Genomic DNA, 23,748 nt, shown 5'->3' with positions numbered 1-23,748 from the left:
GCCACTCAGAACGTTGTGCTGTGTAAGAGCAGCAAGGATGGAATCTTTTTTATCACTGGAGACAGAAAGTTGTTTCGCAAGAAGATTGACTAATGTTCTGAATCCTGCCAGCAAGTCCACAACATAACAGTTTCCCTTTTTGTTGAACTACACCACCATTAAGAATCATTTCTGCTAGCAGCGTTTAGGCATTTTAACCCAGAACTTGGCAGCACATACTGTATGGTTTTGTAGTGATTAAGAAAAGATTACAGTAAAAAAATATGTCACTAAGTTTCCATGCCTTGGTTGTTTAGATACTCTGTGGTTCACTGCAACTTAAGCATTCATTTTTTGCCTCTCAGGACCACTTCTTTGCCCCTATTTTTTTTTCCTCTAAGCTAGGATTCTTTGACTTTATTAACTTTTGATGGTGAACAAAGAATACAAGAATTAAATTTATTTGATTCTGATTTTTTGATGTCTTCATGGTTGAATGAGCTTTGGGGTTTATCTGACATTTAATGGGCAGTTTTAGCATTTGGCCAATACTGATTTATATGAATCTATACATAATTCTTGGCTACTTAGCAATAGATCTAAGGACTTCCCTGGTGGTTTAGTGGTTAAGACTGTGCTTCCACTGCAGGGGGCATGGGTTTGATCCCTGGTTGGGGAACTAAGATCCCACATGCTGTGACATTGCCAAAAAGGAAAAACAAGCAAAAAAAACAAGCAAACATAAAACAATAGGTCTAAGTATAATATAATTATAGAAGTATAGTATAACTATAGTATAATTGGATCACAGAGACCAATATTTGAGAAAAGGAAATGTGGGAGTCTGTTATTGGCAAATATCGGGTCATGCAGCCTTTGTGCAGGTGTGACATACACATATTTTACATATGATAAATCTGGCCAGTATTTAAATGCAGGTATACTCCCCCAAACTGAGATAATATTGCAGTTTCATATCACATACAGGGGTTTGCAAGAGTGTAGACATCCAATCGGCACTGGTTTGAAAACAACACTTGCATGTATGAAGTGAAGTAAAGTTGCTTTAGTTGTGTCTGACTCTGCGACCCCATGGACTATAGCCTGCCAGGCTCCTCCATCCATGGAATTTTCTAGGCAAGGTACTAGAGTAGGTTGCCATTTCCTTCTCCAGAGGATCTTCCTGGCCCAGGGACCGAACCTGGTTATCCTGCATTGCAGGCAGACTCTTTACCGTCTGAGCCACCAGGGAATTCCTTGCGTGTATGAGATAGACGGATTTCATAATATCAGTTACTTTTCATTTTAAATTCAAGTGTTTAGAACTGCATGAAATGAATCAAAAGAAGTCAAGTTACATTTTAAATGCTGTAAGTGTTTGAGACAAGTTATTAGGACTGCTTTATCCTTTTATTTGAAAAATGTTTTGCAGTTTTACCAGCAATTTGTGTTTTCCTTTGGATGATCTGTTTTTTATTCTCTTGTCATCTAGCCTTATGAATTAAGGCAGCTTAACATCTTTGAATCACCGTTCTGTCATCTGTAAAATTAGAGGTTGTATTAAGTTATGCATGATCTATCTTCCAGTATCTTTTTCAATATAGTTGGTTCAAAGGTCTGTCTTCAGCTTTCTCTTTTCGACCCCCTCTTCAAAGTTTTTTTTTTTTTTTTCATGTTGTATTTTGGAAATGGTTTTCATCATCCTTCATATTGATATCCTACTCTAACTTAAATCAGTATTTGAGTCTTTCTTCCAGATACTCATTCACACTGTCCATCACCAACTCCCAGAGCTTGCTCAAACTCATGTCCATGGAGTCAGTGATGCCATCCAACCATCTTATCCTCTAACACCCACTTTTCCTCTTGCCTTCAGTCTTTCCCAGCATCAGGGTCTTTTCCAGTGAGTCAGTTCTTTGCATCAGGTGGCCAGAGTATTGGAGTTTCAGCTTCAGCATCAGTCCTTCCAATGAATATTCAGGACTGATTTCCTTTAGGATTGGCTGGTTTGATATCCTTTCAGTCCAAGGGACTCTCAAGAGTCTTCTTCAACACCACAGTTCAAAAGCATCAATTCTTCAGCACACAGCTTTCTTTATGGTCCAATTCTCACATCCATACATGACACTGGAAAAACCATAGCTTTGACTAGATGGACCTTTGTTGGCAAAGTAATGTCTCTGCTTTTTAATATGCTGCCTAGGTTGGTCATAGCTTTTCTCCCAAAGAGCAAGCATCTTTTAATTTCATGGTTGCAGTCACCATCTGCAGAGATTTTGGAACCCAAGAAAATAAAGTCTTTCACTGTTTCCATTGTTTCTCCATCTATTTGCCATGAAGTGATGGGACTGAATGCCATGATCTTACTTTTCTGAATGTTGAGGTTTAAATCAACTTTTTCACTCTCCTCTTTCACTTCCATTAAGAGGCTCTTTAGTTCTTCACTCTCTGCCATAAGGGTGGTGTCATCTGCATATCTGAGGTTATTGACATTTCTCCTGGCAATCTTGATTTCAGCTTGTGGTTCATCCAAATAGAACAGTGAACCTGCCTATTTTGAAAAGAAAGAACTTGGGGAGAGAACATTGGTGAAGAAAATGGAAGGCTGTGGTGGTCAATGTGATTTTTAAATACTAATATTGGTATTTACAGATTTTATGTATTGAATTGAAACCATCAGTGTTAAATATACATTTCAATTTAATATGCATTTGTAATAACAAATAAGGTCATTGGTCATTGAAGGCATCTGACAAAATTCAGACCCAAATGGAAGAGTTAAGTTATGTTAGTCCATTTATCTATCCAGTGACCATGTGAGGCTTAGGACCCCTCTATGTAGCAGGGGTTACAACTATGAACCTGAGGTGCCCTTGATGTTTGAGGCTAGTTCAGTGGTGACACAAAAAGGAGAAGGAAATGACGGGCAGGGAAGTGTTTCATGGTGGAAATAGTGCTTGACAGAAGTGCTGTGGATCTTGGATGAATTCTAAATGTAACAAGAATGACCTTTCAGGTGACTTTTTTTTCAGATTAAATTAATTAACTGTTCAGTTCAGTTCAGTTCAGTCGCTCAGTCATGTCTGATTCTGTTAGCTGTGGCCTAAGTTAAAAACCTTTTTTTTTGCATGTCTGCATGTATTCTTCACTCATTTATTTATTTATTCAGTAAATATTGATTGAATGCTCAATGTGTGCTTTGGACAAAATTTATGGTTTTAGCTTTTTTCCTTCTTTGGAAACATTGCTTCTAAAACTTCAGTATGAACTGATGTTTGACTGTACTTTTTTCCTTGTAGTATTTAATCCAAGAGTCCAAGAGTCCATGTAAGAATTCATTGGTCAGAGAACATTCATTGAATAATAGAAAATTAATAAAATATTTAATATGTGATGTACACTATACACATTCATAGGTGGTGATGAATGTCAAAGTTGAAGAAAAATCCCACTTTAAGAAATAAACAGGAAGAACTAGGAGAGCCAGCAGAACATAAACGATAGCTACACTAAAGCTTTGCTTCAACCCTTAGCTTGTGCTCTAGGCATTGTTCACTTGGGACCCTGCTTAGGTGAGTTTATTACTAAATATTTGCCAATATTTTAAGAAATGAGACCAGACTTCCCAAAGTGTATTTTTTTAGATGCCATTTTTTTTAGGCAAAAGGTGGAGAAATGCTAAGTTAAATGAGTCTCTTCACTGCAGGACTTATCAGAGCCTTTAGTATGCTAGCATGCATCATACATTTCCCAAAAGGAGAAACAGCATATGTCCCAACTTCCATGACCACTGATACTTTACCCCAGAGCATCTTGAAGACTAGTATTCCATAAAACATTTTGGAAATTGCTGCCTAACCACAGTGCATCCTAGTATGCAGAATCTGAGTACAGCAGTGTGGAGTGCCCCTGAGTGTATTTTCAGTTTCAGTGAAAGAATGGGGCAAATAATGAATTAAAGGGTAATTGCATTCCCTAAGTTGGGTGAGATCCATTTATCTAAAGTGAAGATGAATGCTGAACTATAATCAAATAAATTAGGACTGTCTAGACAACCAGTCTGTCGAATTGAGGGCAAATTAAAGTTAATTGCTAGTTTTTATCTATTTATCATTTGAGACAGTTCTGTCTTTTTAGCTTATCAAAGGGATTAGGAGATTTGGCATTTTCAAAAGCAGATAATTATTTCTCTGAAAGGAAGCACAAAATGCAGGTAGATATAGACGGATAGGTAGGTAGATAGATAACAAGAATGGTTTTATCATGTGTATGTATATAGAGAATGTACTAGTAAAGAATCTCCTAACTTACCGGGGCATAAATGTTTAAATGACCAGGCACTCTATCCTAGTCAGTCTTTCTTAGTTGCTTGAGATAAATGTAATCTAAGTAGCTTTGGAAACTTACCTGTTGCCCTCATACAGGTGAGCACGGTTTTGTTTTCTTGGTATGTAGTTCTGTTCATTGCAACAAGCATTTGAGCACCTGCAACACAGCAGGCTCCATTCCAGGGATGCAAAGGTGTATAACACATATTAGACACTAGTCAAGAGGCAGATCTCTGGGCAGGAGGTTATGTTGCCTTGGACAAGGGCAAAAGGCCACAATGGTTTGGACAAGAGTGGCTATGACTGTAGTGGTGGGAAGCAGCAGATGTATAGAGAGTGCCAGGTGGTGATGTGTGCTAAGAAGAAAAATACAGCAGGGTAACAGATTGTGAGAGATGATTATATCACTTGTCCATATTGAAAGTGGGGTCACTGGACATTTTTCATGAGGAATATGCTACATTTCAAGGTTTATTCTAATCATTTGTTGTAGAAGGAAAATCAGTTGAACTGGAAAGGGTAGCACAAGTCAAATGGACAAATTTCATCTTTTCCTAATGTGAATGTACTTAAAGAAGTAAGGTAAAAGAAAGGGCCCTTGGCGAGGAGGTAGAGAAGGCAGGTATGAAGCTAGGTTCCACAGTTACAGATTTATAGCCCAGGAAGGAAAGGGCCATTTCCTCAAAGGCTTCGTTGCTGATCTTAATTCCTCCTCCAGGTGTGCTGTGTGGCTTAAATCATTTCCTATTCCATTGCTATGGGGAGGAGCCATCTCAGGACATCAGAAGCACTGCTGAATCTGTGGAAGCCCGGTTTCCATGGGCAGTGGCTGTAAGAAGCTGGAGGTTGGTTTGAGGTTGCTATGGCAACACCGATGCTGGCTGCATACATCATCTCATCCAGGCTTTCCTGATCTAATAACCAGGATTAACAATTGCCTGAACTCTCATATGAGGTGTGCTTTTAGCAGACTTGAGGTTTTTTTAAGCCTCTCTAATAAATCCATTAACCTATTTTATTTTGGTTTCTCTAAAACTTAAATGGTTGAAGAGAGAGAAACCAGAAAAGAAATTATATTGTTTTAAGCTCATCATCCTTATTTAAAATACTTAATTGCAAAGTGATTAAAGATTCTCTTCTACTATTTTCCCTTTTTTGGGGCTTTTTGCATTTTGAAACTGATCAGATCCTTATATACCTAATAGGGCTTTAACAAACTCTTGTGCATTTAGCTTCTCCACAGAAGACCACTGTCACAGAAAACCTACTACTGTCACAGAAAACCACTGGACATTTGGGAGTTTGAGTCTCTTTCCCTCCTAATGAACTTGGTCTGCCACGATTTGGGAAAGGAAGAGCTCTTGGTGCAGGTGCAGAAATATTTTACCAGTGCCCGCCTTAGATCTCTTTCTTCAGACATGCTCATGGGAGGTTCACAGGCTAGACACTACGACGCTTAAGAGTCTAGGATACCAATGAATCTCATACACTTGCAAGTTCAATAGATTGCCTCTGCAAGACTTGTTTTTCCTTCCCATCTCTGACAGGAGTCCAGGAGTCTATAGGTCTAACAGCATGTGTTGGAGCCAGCTTCTACTGTCTTGAAAGGACTGAGCCTGATCAAACATATGTCTTCCCAGTTTCACATTCAGTGATATCACACCGGTATCTTGTAATCACACTGGTGATTCCAAATCAGCCACGATGAGAGTGTATACATATCATGGAGATACAAATGTTGCAGATCAAGTGTCCTCTCCATGGCCTGAGGCCAGGGATGGTTGTTAACCATTTACTAGCCTACCACTATTAAAACCCTTTCCCCTATCTTGAAGGTGGGGAGGGGTGCCAGGAGAGGTGGGGGGGCGGAGCTGGCTTCTTTTATTGCCCTAGATTTCATGTGGCCATTAAATTATAGAAAATGTATGACAGGAAGAGCTACCATGCACAGAACTCTTAACTTTGGCTAATCTGTGTATCTCTGGAACAAAATGAAATAGGTTTAATATGACATTTTCTATAACAAATATGTAAATTAAAAATTTTGATTTTAAAATTTATTTTTAGTAGCTACATTGTATTTGATAACTTACCTTCAGACTTAAAAATCTTTTCTTTTCTAACAACTTTATCCCATTTATCAAAAAAAACCCAACTTCTATTTATTGATTTTGAAATATATGTCAAAAGCCCTTAAACTAATCTGTGGAGTTGACATTTGAGAGACGATTTTTTTTCCCATAGGTAATTATTGAATTTTGTAGTGATGAGGGGAGGGTAGAATATATAGTGATTACACAGAATAAGGACAAAAAAAGAATTAAGAAATATAACTGAATAATTATACCTTGAAGCAGGCATTATTTTAGTGTGTTTTTTTTCCCATTCAAATCAAGACGGTAGTTGATACATTAGAAAAAGCCCTTTTGGACCACAAGTGTTTGCCTGTGCTTTATTTATGACTTAACCAAGTTATTTATTCAAAATTAGTTATTAGTTATTATTCAAAAGTAAATGTTCTAATGGCATCTTGACTGTATTTTCATATTCTGTATTTTCTAGTTTTAAATTATCATGGAAGTTCTTTATCAGAGTCTTCTTCACAGTAAATATACAGACTGAAACATTCACTCCCCATCCCCAATTTATTCAGCATCTTAGAAAGCGTATTTTTTTTAAATGACTTAAATCTTTCCCTTTAAAATTTCAAGGCCTTGTTTTACCTAAAGCTTTACTTTCATTTTGGGTTTGAGGGATTCGTTAACAAAAGAAACCACTTGTTATACAGGAATAAAGAATTTCAATTTTTTAATAGAAGTTTATTTAACTTAATTTCAATATACAGTCATTTAAAGGAAAGGTATAGAAACAATAGAGAGAAATAACAGCGTATACATCACCAAATTGGGCTGAAACCTGCATCTAGATTTGAACAGCACCGGGAACCTCCAAGCAACAGCAATCTGGAGTCCCAGTTGGGAAAAGGGCCCAAGCAGGTGCCTCCATCCCACTGGTGAGACTTTAGATTGCCACTTTGGGGGGTCCTGCTTATAACCCTAGGCCACAAACTGGTATTATCATCAGTTTGCATGCAAAAATGCAGCTCTATTTTTTTTTAACTTTTACAATGCTGTTTGTTTCATATTTTGAGTCACAAGATTCCTTAAATCCTGGGGGCCTGGCTAGGTCCCCAGGGGCTTAAGGAATTCTAAGACCTACTCTCTTATCTATAAAGTGCCGCTTAACTTGCTGATAACAATTGGTGTGCTTATAGGCAAACATGTAGTCCAAACAGGATCAGAAATTGATCAGAGGCCTGCTCCCCTACTTCTGAAGCCTGAACAAGACTGCTTCCATTTTAATTTCCCTAACAGACCTTTTGAAAACCATTTTTTCTGGAATCCCTTTGAAAGGTTTTAAACATGTTACTTATTTCTCTAAGAGCTCAAACTTTTTGGCCCTTACTGAGATAGGGCCAATCATTTTCCTGTAATGAAACCTTCCTGAAACCTTCCCCCCACCCCCAAGCTTTTTAATTTTGTTTATATCCTTAAATGCCAAAGTGCAAAATGCCCTTTGTTACTGGCGTGCTCATTTGTCCTGGCTCAGCTAGCCCTGCTTCCCCAACCTCCTTTAGCCTCTGGAGTAGTGTTTATTTACTACTGTCACTGAACCCCACTCATCAAGCTTGTTTAAAATTCCACATTAGATTCCACTTTATTGAGGCTCCAGCTTTATAAGTTAGGGTGCAAGAAATAAAAATTTTCACTTTTTAGGAGACTTTGTTGTGGACATATCAGGCACTTGGTTTCCTTATCGGGAATATGGGGGTAATAAAATCTATTCTGAAGAAGGACTGAGAGGCAATAGGAAAGGCACCTGAAATTGATCTGTCGGATGTGAAGCACTAAACCCACTGTCAGGCTGCCTCTGGGGGCACAATTGTTACAGGTCCCAACAGCTGCTGGAATTCAGAGCCGCCTCTGCTTCTCCTTAGGCAGCATGCAGAGGGCAAGTTCCTCCTCCCTTAGAAGAGCAGCTAATCAAGTAATTCTAGCAAACCCAAGGGTGTTTTTATCAATCTAATTGGTTTATGGTTAGATTGATTAAGGGGAACTGGGAAGAAATTAAACTTTTTGCATCTGAGTTTCTCTGCTTTTCAATATAGAGCAGTGCTTTGAGCCTAAAAAAATGTTCATATCTTTTGACCTAGTAATCTCCCTTCTAGGATGTAATCCTACAGAAATAAACATAACAAAGATTTATGCATAAGTGTTTTTCATCACACCTTCATCCTTTTTCTTTTCTTATGATGGTCAGCAGAAGAGGCCTTTGGCTCTGTCCCAGAAAACACATTGCACCAAAGTTTGCAGACATTGGCTCACATTTATTTAAACTGTCACGGGATGCCTTTTTTTGTGAGCAGATTCCAAATATTTGCTGCATACCTAAATCTTGGATGGATGTCAGTAATGCAGCGGTACATTGTACTTGAAGTAGTCAAAGGTGCATACAAACATTAACAGAGAGCAGCGCTGGATATTACGGTTTAGCCTGCATTTTAGATCTTATATACGCAAACTCATCCTTGATTCTGGGTATGTATATTATACCATTCTCTGTATCAACAAAATACCATGTCAGTCTGGGTCCTCTGAGAGCAGACATCAAAACAGAACTAGCCATGTTTAGAAGTTTATTATAGGAAAAGCTGGTGAAGGATAAAGGGGGAGAGAGAGCAGGAGCAGGCAAGTTGTTTTTTAAAAAATGAAAGAAACCAGGTACTCCTGTATGATTTCCTACAATCTAGATTTTGTTGATTGCATCCCAGTGATATTATTTAACATGTTCTTCTGGCCCCTACGTGTCATATCTAGAGTCTAGATTACATTAGAGTTTAGTTTGGTTGCTCTTTCCCTTTCTCCCCTCCCTTCCTTCCTTCCTTCCTTTCTTCCTAATTACTTCATACATGGTGGTATGCACTTCCTTTAAGAGACTGCCAATGTCTGGTTATCTCTCTCTTGTGTGTGTCATGTTAGCATCTGTTGACAATCATTGCACTATATCTATTAATTCCTTAAAGGTTGCAAAATGCTGATATTCTAATTATTTCTGTCTTCACTTATTAGCTAGCATACTTTTATACAGTGAAATCTCCCTTTGTTAGCTACCTGGTTACTTTGAGGTTCAGTGTAAAACGGGAGGATAGGATGAATACCAAATTGTTTTCTTTTTTTTTTTTTTTAATAACTTGATTCCTTAGTATTTTCCAAAGGTGATCAATGAGAGTTTTTATTTTTTTATTATTATTATGAGTGAATTTAAGCCATTACAGCTGGGGGGTTGTTGTTGTTTTGGCCATGCTGCACAGCTTGCTAGGATCTCAGTTACCCAACAAGGGATTAAACCTGGGGCACTGCAGTGAAAGCCCAGATTCCTAACCACTAGGCCACCAGGGAACTCCCTGAAGTTGTTTTATTTGATACTCAAACTGTTCCATCTTTGGCCAGTGGGAGTTCTTATAGATAGATTTATGAGCCATTTTGTCACGATCCTAGTGGTCTCTGTTAGCCTCCTTGCTCTCTGTTATGATTTGATGTTCCAGACCCATCTTGTACATTTCCTGCCCCAGATTTCTACTTAGTCTCATTGTTCTTACATCTGAATTTCCTTATTCCTAGGCCCCAAATCCTGGATCACAGTGATAGCAGCCTGATTACTCATTTGCTTTGTTTCACATCACATACATAATGGCCTCAAAATAACAATTCTAAACCTAGCACCCACAAAATGATTACTGATTAAAATGTTTGCAATTCTTTTCTGTTTTTAGCATATATACCATTAGAAATGAACTGTCAAGTTACTGGGCTTTAAAATCACTAAGAACAGTTCCTCTTCTTAACCAGTTGTACACATATTTAGATATCATTTTACTAATTTTATCTCTGGTGTCATTCTTATTTCTCTTTCACCCTAATATTCTGACATTTTTTTCTCCTTGAAGTATATTTATGTAGTCTGCTTCATGTTTTTTTTTAATAGAGGAGTATAAAGATGACTAGGTATAAGACATAAATTGAAGTACAAAAAAGGTAGATTTAAAAATGTGTATACATGCCCTTTTTTCCTTACTCTGTGAGCTGAGAGGTCTTAGAAACATGATTCTCTAGTAGCAGTGGGCATGCTTAGAGCCCAGATCTTGGTTTCTAAACCTGTTCTCTAATAAAAGGAACCAGTGTTCACTGGAGAAATAGCTGATTGTAGGGCTGGGCAGAGAAAGATGAGCCTGGTACATCTTGTGATACTAGAAAGTAATGAAGACCTCATATACATACATACACACAAAATGCTAAGTGGCCAAAGCTGAAACAATTTGAGCAACAAAATAAGTAACATAATATTGGATTATACCCAAAAGTATAAAACTACTGTCTATGAATCCATAAGGATTTAAGTAAATGGTTAAATAAATAAATACTTGGGGGAGAAGAGACAAATGTCCTGTGCAGATGAATTTCAAATAATTTATGCCCTCAGAGAAGGGCATGGCAACCCACTCCAGTATTCTTGCCTGGAGAATCCCCATGGACAGAAGAGCTTGACTGGCTATAGTCCATGGGGTCACAAAGAGTCAGACACGACTGAGTGACTAACACTTTCTATTAAGAAGTAGAGAGTTATGTCCTACTTCCTCGAGGGTGGAGTGCACTTCTTAAGTGCAGACTTTACATAGACTTCTTTCCAAAGAGTATAGCATGGGAGGAGAGAGAAAAGAATGGCTTTACAGTGGAGAAACCTGGCCAAACACTACCTCAGCCTTAGTGATCAAGATTAACATCAGTGATAAGTCATGTTCATAGCATACACCCTTGATATAATGTTAATCTACAACATTTGCCTCTACTTTTCTGGTATTAACTATACTGGGGTTTTTTGTTTGTTTCTTTCATTTTGTTTGATTTGCTTTCTTACCACTTGGCTTGTGGAATCTTAGTTCCCCAACCAGGGATTGAACCTGGGCCACGGCAGTGCAACCAATGAGTCCTAACCACTGGACCACCAGAGAATTCCCTTACTATACCATATTTAAAAATCTGCTTTTTATGAAAGTTTTTATTTATGAGTGAAAGCCTGTACACAGCTTTGAGCAAATAAATAAAGTATGAAACGTGGTTCCTGCCTTTGGTAATTTTTAATCTAGTTGGGAAGACAAGATCTAGCTAGCATGTAATCCAGATATAAATAATCAGAGGTCATTATGGGGGGGTTTAAACTGAGTAAAGCACAGAGATACTGTGGGCTGGTGTAAGGTAGGGCGAGTTTCCAGGAAAACACTTCTGTTTATACAGTCAGGATTTCTAGAAGAGGGGAATGATAAGGATTTCTAGAAGAGGGGAATGATAAGGGTTGATTGAGGGGTTCAATAGATTCTTTTGCATATGGTTTGATTATCACCAAACTCCTATATATTTTTTTAATTATTACATTTTAACCAACCTTATGATAGATAATAAAATTAAATTATGATACATAATATAATATATTCTAGATTATAAAATTTGGGGCTCAGTAATCACAGTGAGGTGATTAGATAGAATCACAACATTTATTAGATAGACAGGACAATCAATGAATTGTATATGATGTTCTGCATTTATATTATATGTAGACCTGCTTAAATCTTCAGTATTTCACATTTAGATGTTAATATGTTCTTCGACTTTTTTTTCCCCCCTTCTAGGATTATCTGCTGCCAAACTCTTAGCCGAACATGAAGTTAATGTTTTGGTTTTAGAAGCCCGGGAGAGAGTTGGAGGAAGAACATACACAGTGAGGGTAAATGATTTTGATACCTACATAAATACAAAATCTCACACAAAGTAGAAGTGGGGTCATTGGAAGTCCCAGAGCTGGGGGAAATCTCAAGAGTGTATGTAGTTAAGCCATTGATCCACCATAGTCCTAGACTATTTTATTAAATAAGTATCTGTTCTTTTCAACAAACACCCACCAAGGAGTGTCAGCCTCTGACCTTCAGTAGCTTGCATTCTAGTGAAGAAAACAAACCTGGACAAATAATTTCAATACAGCATCATCATTTCCATACCAGAGACCTAAATGGAAGATATAGTATCTCAGGTGAGGTAAGGTTTAGCTGGACTTGAAGTGACTATACCTTCACCACACACGTGCACGAGCGCGCGCGCGCACACACACACACACACACAAAATACATATTCCTTGTTTATTTATCCAAGGACACACAACTTAAAAGAAGTGTGACCACAGAAAGCAGAGGCCAATGTAGCGTGTTTCTGTGCAACTTTTTCCGTAGTCCTTGTTCTCCAAGAGGTGCACTGCTGACAGAGGCACTCTTTGCTCAGGTGGGGTCAGTGAGACATAAGAAGGAATCCCAGTTCTTGCTACATCACAGCCTTTTACTACTTAGGCTTACATCACCATTTTGGGAAAAATGCAAGCTAACTGGTGTTTACAACTATTTAAACAAATGGTTGCAGGTTGTTGGATCTGTGAAATCTGATGAAAGTATACAGGGAAGGATCTAGGGTGGGAAAGAAATAAAGACAAAGATGGAAGTTGGGGAACATGCAGATTTGAGCAAGGGGCCAGAGGCAGAGAAGCCAGAGAGGAGCAGTGGAGGCAGAGGAGGAAGACCAGATTGGGGCAGTGCCATGAAAGTCAGTAGAGAGGATGGGATGATGAATAGAATCAAATGCCAGGGGCATTTGACACAGGATGAAGGCTGTTAAGAGGCCCTTGTATTTGGCTTTTAGAAGGTCATTAATGGGCCCCTTTGCTAGAGCACACAAATTGAGCATTAAAGGCTGAGGATTGGCAATAGGGACAAAACCAGACTGTTGAAGTGACTGGAAGGAGAGGAAGCATCTCATTAGACGATGTATCAGACTTATAATAGAATGGCTTATGCAGTGATAATAACAATGATTTAAGCAATCCAAGCATTCAGTCCTTTTACATAAGAAGAAGTCTGGTGGTAGGTAGTCCAGGCTGGTGCAGGGGTTCAGCTTTGTCAGCAAATCTTTAGGATCTCTCTGTCTTTCTGCCCAGCCATTCTTTTCCTATTGGTTTCTTGCCTAGTGGTAACCAGATGGCTTCAGCATCTGGCAGCATCAGGCCCTCACTCAGGCAGGAAAGGGTGTGAAGAGGCAGCCCAAGTCTTATCTGTAACAAAGCCTTTCTTTTTCCAGAAGACCCCATGAGACATTTGCTTTAGTCTCATTGGTTAGATTTGGGGCACACAGCTACCCTCAGCTGCCAGGGAGCCTGGGAAAGCAAGTATTTAACATTTCCAGGCTGCATAATAGAAGCAGGCATGGGAAAAGGAACATACATGGGTATAAAATAGTCAACCAACATCTAAACAAGGATATTATACCAGCTCTTTTCAGTCACACCAAGCCAAGCTCCCCTTCTGTCCATCACTTTCTGCCTTTTCAAATGTACCAGGATGTATCATAGCCCTATTTTTACTTTGCTCAGCTCTAAGAGTACCCTACAGCCTTGCTACTCAAAGTATACTGTGAGCCACCTGCCTGGGAATCACCCTGGAGCTTAATAGACATGCAGAGTATCAGGCCCTGTCCTAGACCTGCTGACTCTGCATTCTGACAAGATCCTTAGGGGACCCTACAGAAGTGCTGCTCTTTTCTGTAGGCTCGCCTGCTTCAAATTAATGTGAATCTACATAAACTGCATTTGAAGCATTTTAGTACCTCCTCAGAGGGAGGCTATTGGTCTGGGAGTGAGGAGACTGGGGCTCTGACCCTTGTACTGGCCTGACACCCTGTCTTACCTTGGGTAAGTACTATTAGCACCTTACATCTCCGTTTTCTCATCTGGGCAGTGAGATATAAATGGGCTTGACGCTCCCCCCGACTTCAGGTTCTAATTGAAGGTAGTGTGTTATAGTGCAAAAGAAGGATTGCATATTCTGCCTGTACCACCTTAATAGATATGATTCATCTGTCATTTTCTGAAGAATATTCCTTCATTTTGGAGATAGGTATTAAGTTGTCCCTTTGCCCTACTTTGCTTATCTCTAAAACCTTTTGGTTATCAAATAAGAGCATCAGTCATGTTGTGGATTTTTCAGTTCTCTTTTGGCAGAACTTAGTTTTTTTTTTTTTTTTTTTTAATTGAAGTATAGTTTCCCTGGTGGCTCAGATGGTAAAGAATTCGCCTGCAGTGTGGGAGACCTGGGGTCAATCCCTGGGTCAAGAAGATCCCCTGGAGAAGGGAATGGCTACCCACTCCAGGATTCTTGCCTGGAGAATTCCATGGACAGAGGAGCCTGGCAGGCTATAGTCCATGGGATTGCAGAGTCAGACATGACTGAGCGACTAACATACATGTTGTTCATTTATATTATATTGTTTTAGGCTATAGCATAATGATTCAGTATTTTTACAGATTATATTCCATTAAAAGTTAATATAAGATAATGGCTGTAATTCATTGTGCTCCACAATATATCCTTGTTCCATATCTATTTTATACATAGTACTTTTTACCTCTTATTCCTATGCCCCTATCTTGCCCCGCCTCCCTTCTCTCTTCTCTCTAGTAAATACCAGTTTGTTTTCTATACCTTTGAGTCCAGAAACAGTTTCTTTGTGCAAGGGAAATGAGAATTCCACCATGCTTAGCCCCATTTATGTTATTGCCCCAGGCTGCTTGTTCATGCTGCATAGTTTATGTATATCAGTGGCATACATGAACTATTGTGTATTGAGTATGATATTAAAATTCCCTTTCAGAATGTGAGAAATTAACTCCGAAAGGCTGAGAAACTAGGACCTGACATCTATAAGATTTCAAATGAATTCAAATGAATAGAAGGGGTAAAAAGGGCTTTGTAAAGCAGGCACAGAAATGGTATTTAATCAGAAACTGAATTGAATATTGTTACAGTTGCTTCTACTAGCATAATCTTTTAGAGTGTGGGGAGGAAATGCCATAAAAATTACTCTGGATCTTTAACTACTGAAATATCAAATTTGATATTGTCCCTTGGCAGTGGTTCAAATACATCTTCTATTCATTCAAAACTTCCCAGTTTGTGCTAGCGTGATTCCCCCATAATTCTTCAGGACCAAATGAATGAAGTTGAAATGCCTGCAAGGCTACCACAGGGGTGATGTATTAGTTTTCCTAATAGGTTGTGTGTTGGTGGCCTCTTCAAAGGCTGAGTTGTTGTTCAGTCACTCAGTCGTGTCTGACTCTTTGCAACCCCATGGACTGCAGCACACCAGGCTTCCCTGTCCTTCACCATCTCCCAGAGCTTGCTCAAACTCATGTCCCCACTGAGTCAGTGATGCCATCCAACCATCTCATCCTCATCCCCTTCTCCTCCTGCCTTCAATCTTTCCCAGAGTAATGAGATCCAAACTGAGATCCTAAAGACTGAGGGGCAGCATAGCAGAATATGGTGTCATAGTTCTGCTGTCTTCCTGCTGAAGCTGGGGCATCTCCTTTCCAGTGTTTCCACTTTGTAAAGAAAGATTCTGTGAAATGTCTCATTCTTTTTACTGCTTCACTTAGGATTATTTACTTTAAATAGTGTCAGTATTCTAAAGACATCCTGTTTAGAAACTCCCAAGAGTTCTCTTGCTGTCTTAGTTAAATGTATTGGACTACTGACTCCAACTTTGTTCTTCACATCTTAATAAGGATGTTGGAGACTGGAGAAGGTTTGGAGCACAACACCAGTAGTTGGTAAAAGGGAACATTAGGTTGTATGAGGGACAGAAGTCAGAAGAATACTTCATTTCTGGTATTATGGCAGAATGACTGAGTGTCCCTCTTAAAATAAGTAAAATGCTGAATAAAATATATTGTGCTACCTTGAAGTAAGAAAATTGCAGATCTCCTGGATGTTAAGCAGACATCTCAGACCTAACACATCCAAACTGAATTTCTTATCTTCCTCATCAAAAACACTATTCCTGCAGCCTTCCCCATAAGGGAGGATGGCAACTCCCCCAAACACCTGGAATCATGTTCAACCCCATGAGGCCCTACATTCATTCTGTCAGGAAATTCTTTTGGCTCTGCCTTCAAAATATATCCAGAATTCAACCTTACCCTCCACTTCCAGGACTACCACTGGGTAGCAGCCACAATCATCTCTAGAGAAAGTGAAAGTGGTAGTCTCTCAGTCATGTCCAATTCTTTGGGATCCCGTGGACTGTAGCCTGCCAGGCTCCTCTGTCCATGGGATTCTCCAGGCAAGAATATTGAAGTGGGTTGCCATTTCTTTCTCCAGGGGATCTTCCCGACCCAGGGACTGAACCCACGTCTCTTGCATTGCAGGCGGATTCTTTACCGTCTGAGCCGCCAGGGAAGATTACTGCAGTAGCCTCTTAACTACTTTCTCAGCTTTTACCCTTGCCCCCTAAAATCTACTATTAGTGTGACAGCCAGAATGAGCTCTCAAACTTAAGTCAGATCTTGGCACTTCTCTGCTCTAAACCTTCCAAAGGCTCCCCTTTTCATTCAAAGTAAAAGCTGATGTTCTTTCAATGCGTTGTGAGGTATTCCATGACCTGCCCTCCCTGCCTTTGACTTCTCTAATCTCATCTCCAGTTCTCTTTCCTTTGCTCACTCTTTTCTAGACACACTAGTCTGTGTTTTGTGAACATACCAGGCACATTTCTGCCTTAGAATCTTTACACTGGCTCTTTCTTCTGCCAGGAATGTTCTTGTCCCAAATAGCCGAATGGATAACTCCCTCACCTTCTTCAAGTCTTTATGAAAAGATCACCTTTTTTTTTTTGGAGGCCTACGTGTTGCTTGTATTTGAACCTGAAATCTTTCCTTCTCTCCTCTGCAGTTTCAATCTGTCTTGTCATTCTCTAGTTTTTTCTTTGTAAATGTTATCTACTTCTAAGATATTTACTTATTATGGTTCTTGTTCATTTTCTGTCTCTTCCTACTAAATGAAAGCTCCTTGAGAGCAGAGATCTTTATTTTGTTCACTGATATAACAGAAGCATCTTGAGCTATATGTGGTACCTTGTAGGAACTCAAGATATAGTTATTGAATGAACTAATGAATCCCCGAAGCAAAGTAAAAACATGAAGCTTAGGAATTCAAAATTTGAACTCATTTGACTTTCACCTTGAATGCCTACTGAACCCTGAAGACTTTGCAGTTCCACCAGGATGGATGTATGGCATGCAGAGAACAGGAGATAAAATCCTCACCCTGTCAAAGGTAGGAAGTTTAATAGGAAACACTCCAAATTGGAATTCCCTGTGCTATACTCTGTACATGAAAGCGAAATAAATCTTACCATTCAAAAAGGGATAAAAATAAACCTTGCCTTTATCTGTGGCTTCCATCTAAATTCACACTACCTATGCGGCATGAAAAAAACCATAGAATATATAAAGTACCAAGGATGCTGGCAGAAATAGACTCAATTCCTGTCCACCTAGGACAAATAACTTACACAGAAAAGGTTCTAAAGAAAACAAATAACTTATAGTCAAAAGTAACAGAGCCAAAAAAAAGTGACAGAACATACAAGGAAGCTAGACACTAAAAGAAATGTCTAAAAGAGTAGGCCTGAGTGTATAATTTCCAAACAAGTAGAAGAAAAAAACTTGAAAACAAAAGAAAACCCTTAATCCCAAAGAAGGAAAGAAATCAGGCAGGAAACTGTTAACAGTGGGATAAGTGGAAAGCCATAATAAGTAAAATTAAGACATTTTAAAAGAAATAAAATATAAATGGGTTAAACTCAGTTAAAAGGGGGGAAATGTCAGAATAAAGAAAACTTTAACTGAAAGATAGAAAAGAGATAGTATACAAATACTAATCTGAGCTTTTTTAACTAGATTAATACCAGACAAAATAAGATTTAAACAAAAAAATGTTTCATTGAATTAAGTATCAGTACAATAAGAGACCTGGAAGACCAAACAGTTCTAAACTTGTATATCCTGAATAACGTAGCCTCAAAATATAAAGCAAAAATTGATAGTAATCAAACATAAATGCCCAATAGACTACGGGATTTTTAACATACTTTTCTAAATTAATAATAAATGAAGCAAACAAAGGCTGAGCACAATTAATCTTTTTCTAATGGACTTATATAAAACATACATATTACTTAAGACTATATATTCTTTTCATTCTGAAATGAAAAATCTTTGAAGATCAACCATGTGCTAGGTCATAAAGTAAACCTCAAGGATTGATACCATATAATCCTTTTTTTTTTTTTACCACAATGCAGTTATGACAGAAAGATAACTGAAAAGAATTCCAGCTATGGAAATTAAAACACAGCAAAACTTTTAGAAACATTGATTTAGACAGAAATTGTAATGGAAATTTGCAAAACTTAAAACGACACAGTAGTGGAAATACTAAAATAAAGTTGTGTAGTTAAAACCATATGAGAGGAAGATTCATAGCTTAAATTTTTATCAGAAAAGGATAGAAGGCTCAATATGAATAAGCTAAGCATTCAAGAAATAGAAAATTGAGTGTAAAAAATCCAAAAAAAGGAAAAAGCATAAATCAATGATATATAAAATAAATACTTGATAAAAATGATCAGTAATAGAAAGGTTGATTTTTTAAAGTCTGATTAAAAACTGACATGCTTGCTAAGTATTTTAAGAAAAAAGAAAAGGAGAGATCTCTAAACAAATAAAAGGGATGAAAATGAAGATATAACCACTGATGCAATAAACAGTAAATGAGAAGAGGAGGTCCTGAATTTTACAGCAATATTTTTGACACATATTAAATGTATATATTATGAGAAAATATAATTTATAAAAATTAACAGATTAAGAAATAGAAAATGAGTAGTGCTTTAACCTCAAAATAAACTAAATCTGTAGTTTAAGTTTTTCCCACAAAGAAAACACTAAGCCTAGATAGCTCTACAAGCATGTCCTACCTACTGTTCAAAGAAGAGATTATTCTGTTTATATATGAACCCTTCTAAAGAACAGAAGAAAGTATAATCACTAACTCATGAGATTATCAATACTGTAATGCCGGAAAACAGACAAGGGCTGGAGAATAGAGGAGACTCCTGGGGCAATCTCAGTATCACTTATAAACACAGATATAAAAATTCTAAACAAAAGGTTAGCAAAGCATATCCACCCATGGAAAGATAATATCAGATTATATTACCCGAGGAAGGCAAGGTTCTAGGCATTCAATTTTATGGAAATAGCAGATAAGGTAAATTGTCCCAGCCCTCCTACTACATACAAGGATACTACACAAATTGCACATAGACACCACACACATACACACACATCTTCAAAGCACCAGAGAGCTAAGAAGGTAGTGAAGAATCACTAGGCCAACATCCAGAAAACATTGACCTGCTTTTCCCCTGGGGGTGGGGAGGTGCGAGTTTGCTGACTACTAGAAAAGAAAGCGAGAGACTGAGTAGTATTTTCAAAATCTTAACAAAGCTAGGGCAACTGAAGGTCAAGTCCAGTTCAGTTCAGTTCAATTCAGTCGCTCAGTCGTGTCTGACTCTTTGCGACCCCATGAATCGAAGCACGCCAGGCCTCCCTGTCCATCACCATCTCCCGGAGTTCACTCAGACTCAAGTCCATCGAGTCAGTGATGTCATCCAGCCATCTCATCCTCTGTCGTCCCCTTCTCCTCCTGCCCCCAATCCCTCCCAGCATCAGAATCTTTTCCAATCAGTCAACTCTTCGCATGAGGTGGCCAAAGTACTGGAGTTTCAGCTTTAGCATCATTCCTTCCAAAGGAATCCCAGGGCTGATCTCCTTTACGATGGACTGGTTGGATCTCCTTGCAGTCCAAGGGACTCTCTCAAGAGTCTTCTCCAACACCACAGTTCAAAAGCATCAATTCTTTGGGGCTCAGCTTTCTTCAATCCAACTCTCACATCCGTACATGACTAATGGAAAAACCATAGCCTTGACTAGACAGACCTTTGTTGGCAAAGTAATGTTTCTGCTTTTGAATATGCTATCTAGGTTGATCATAGCTTTCCTTCCAAGGAGTAAGCATCTTTTAATTTCATGGCTGCAGTCACCATCTGCAGTGATTTTGGAGCCCCCCAAAATAAAGTCTGACACTGTTTCCACTGTTTCCCCATCTATTTCCCATGAAGTGATGAGACCAGATGCCATGATCTTCGTCTTCTGAACGTTGAATTTTAAGCCAACTTTTTCACTCTCTTTCACTTTCATCAAGAGGCTTTTTAGTTCTTCTTCACTTTCTGCCATAAGGGTGATGTCATCTGCATATCTGAGGTTATTGATATTTCTCCTAGCAATCTTGATTCCAGCTTGTGCTTCTTCCAGCCCAGCACTTCTCATGATGTACTCTGCATAGAAGTTAAATAAGCAGGGTGACAATATACAGCCTTGATGCACTCCTTTCCCTATTTGGAACCAGTCTGTTGTTCCATGTCCAGTTCTAACTGTTGCTTCCTGACCTGCATATAGGTTTCTCAAGAGGCAGGTCAGGTGGTCTGATATTCCCATCTCTCTCATAATTTTCCACAGTTTATTGTGATCCACACAGTCAAAGGCTTTGGCATAGTCAGTAAAGCAGAAATAGATGTTTTTCTGGAACTCTCTTGCTTTTTCGATGATCCAGTGGATGCTGGCAATTTGATCTCTGGTTCCTCTGCCTTTTCTAAAACCAGCTTGAACATCTGGAAGTTCACGGTTCACGTATTGCTGAAGCCTGGATTGGAGAATTTTGAGCATTACTTTACTACTATGTGAGATGAGTGCAATTGTGCAGTAGTTTGAGCATTCTTTGGCATTGCCTTTCTTTGGGATTGGAATGAAAACTGACCTTTTCCAGTCCTGTGGCCACTGCTGAGTTTTCCACATTTGCTGGCATATTGAGTGCAGCACTTTCACAGCATCCACTTTTAGGATTTGAAATAGCTCAATTGGAATTCCATCACCTCCGCTAGCTTTGTTCGTAGTGATGCTTCCTAAGGCCCACTTGACTTCGTATTCCAAGATGTCTGGCTCTAGATGAGTGATCACACCATCGTGATTATCTGGGTTGTGAAGATCATTTTTGCACAGTGCTTCTGTGTATTCTTGCCACCTCTTCTTAATATCTTCTGCTTCTGTTAGGTCCATACCATTTCTGTCCTTTATCGAGCCCATCTTTGCATGAAATGTTTCCTTGGTATCTCTAATTTTCTTGAAGAGATCTCTAGTCTTTCCCATTCTGTTCTTTTCCTCTATTTCTTTGCATTGATCATTGAGGAAGGCTTTCTTATCTCTCCTTGCTATTCTTTGGAACTCTGCATTCAGATGCTTATATCTTTCCTTTTCTCCTTTGCTTTTCACTTCTCTTCTTTTCACAGCTATTTGTAAGGCCTCCATGGACAGCCATTTTGGTTTTTTGCATTTCTTTTCCATGGGGATGGTCTTGATCCCTGTCTCCTGTACAATGTCACAAACTTCTGTCCATAGTTCATCAGGCACTCTATCAGATCTAGTCCCTTAAATCTATTTCTCATTTCCACTGTATAATCATAAGGGATTTGATTCAGGTGATACCTGAATGGTGTAGTGGTTTTCCCTACTTTCTTCAATTTAAGTCTGAATTTGGCAATAAGGAGTTCATGATCTGAGCCATAGTCAGCTCCCAGTCTTGTTTTTGCTAACTGTATAGACCTTCTCCATCTTCGGCTGCAAAGAATATAATTAATCTGATTTCAGTGTTGACCATCTGGTGATGTCCACGTGTAGAGTCTTCTCTTTTGTTGTTGGAAGAGCATGTTTGCTATGACCAGTGCATTCTCTTGGCAAAACTCTATTAGCCTTTGCCTTGCTTCATTCTGTATTCCAAGGCCAAATTTGCCTGTTACCCCAGGTGTTTCTTGTCTTCCTACTTTTACATTCCAGTCCCCTATAATGAAAAGGACATCTTTTTTGGGTGTTAGTTCTAAAAAGTCTTGTAGGTCTTCATAGAACCATTCAACTTCAGCTTCTTCAGCGGGGCCCGCCAAAGTGTGTGTTTATGGAAGGAGGTGTTTGTAAACTCCTTGTGCTTTGGGTTGGACTGCATCCTAGCACTAAAGGAGAACAGTAAAATGAGTAGGCCACGTTGCATTTCAACCTGCTTTCAAATCATTTTTAGCACAGAAAATGCAATAGAATTATCTAGTAATGTTAGCATCCCCAAGTGCTGAGTGAAAGCAGACATAAATCCTCTCTGAGAAAGATATAATCCTTCCAGGATTCAGATTATTTCTTCATTTCTCATGTTCAATGAGTGGCACACAATAAAAAATAATCAGGCAGGGGACTTTCCTGGCAGTCCAGTGGTTAAGAATCTGCCTTCCAATGCAGGAGACTCAGGTTCCATCCCTGTTCTGGGAACTAAGATCCCACATGGTGCAGGGCAACTAAGTCCATGGGCCACAACTAGAGAGCTCAGCCAAATAAATAAAATAGGATCAGGAGGTCACCAGTTTGGGCTGACTGAAGAGTTCATCTGCTGGAAATCAGAAAGTTAGGCCTCATAAATCTCTGGGTGGCCCTCCCAGAAACAACTCCAAAGAAAAGCACAGATGACCTAAATGCTTTGAAAAAGACCTAGATGGGCAGGATGTACTATAGTGTTCTTTATTCTTTGTGCATGTTCTTGGCAAATTGGCCTCATCAGTAACTAAACAAATGGGACTGTTTAGTGACATCATATGGGATTGGGGGTCAGTTCTTGAGGTGAAAGGATTGCTATTTTCAGTGTTCCTTTGAAAGATGTAAGGCACATTTAAACTGTAAAAAATAAACAGGTTCTTTTTGTTTTTATGAGACTTAGCAACATATATATATTTTAGAGTTCTAACCAAAGTCTTCTGGCCACTTTTTCTCTTTCGACAGAATGAACATGTTGACTACGTAGATGTTGGCGGTGCTTATGTAGGCCCGACCCAGAATAGGATCTTACGGTTATCTAAGCAACTGGGTTTAGAAACTTACAAAGTGAATGTAAATGAGCGTCTTGTTCATTATGTCAAGGTAAGCCTGATGTTTTACTCAAGTGTTTTACTCAATGGGGAAGCATTTTATTTGGGAAAACATTTGGTTTTGTTTTCAGTTTTTTTTTTTTTTTTTTGTCAAAGCAATCACGAAAGTAGATTCTCAGCTTTAAAGTAGTATTCTGCCTTGCTTTCCTTCTTTTTAAAAAAGTCCTTGTGGACTCCTGCAGTCACTGAAAGTGGGCATTCTTCAGCTTTGTCCTCCTCCACCTCACCCACTGTAGCCCTAGAAGGCCACACCCTACCTAGTCCAGCTGGAATAGGGGTGGAAGGCTCTCAGCTTCCTTTCTTCCCATCCCTCTGGGGCTAAGGGAAGCACCTTGAATAGACACACACACACACACACACACACACACACACAC

At 38.9% G+C, this 23,748-nt stretch overlaps 1 protein-coding gene across 1 annotated transcript in view; it reads left to right on the top strand.

Moving 5' to 3' along the window:
- The window catches only part of MAOA (monoamine oxidase A), an 84,998-nt gene that overhangs the window by 5,017 nt on the left and 56,233 nt on the right, over window positions 1-23,748 (top strand). The window contains exons 2-3 of the mRNA XM_040266150.1: window positions 12,052-12,146; window positions 23,229-23,366. Of these exons, the coding sequence (XP_040122084.1) occupies window positions 12,052-12,146; window positions 23,229-23,366 (233 nt within the window). The remainder of the gene's footprint in view (window positions 1-12,051; window positions 12,147-23,228; window positions 23,367-23,748) is intronic.

This window comes from Oryx dammah, unplaced genomic scaffold, assembly GCF_014754425.2.
Source record: "Oryx dammah isolate SB20612 unplaced genomic scaffold, SCBI_Odam_1.1 HiC_scaffold_23, whole genome shotgun sequence".
In the NCBI taxonomy this organism is placed as follows: domain Eukaryota; kingdom Metazoa; phylum Chordata; class Mammalia; order Artiodactyla; family Bovidae; genus Oryx; species Oryx dammah.
The sequence above is the reverse complement of the archived record's forward strand: the minus strand, read 5'-3'. Positions and strand labels throughout refer to the sequence as shown.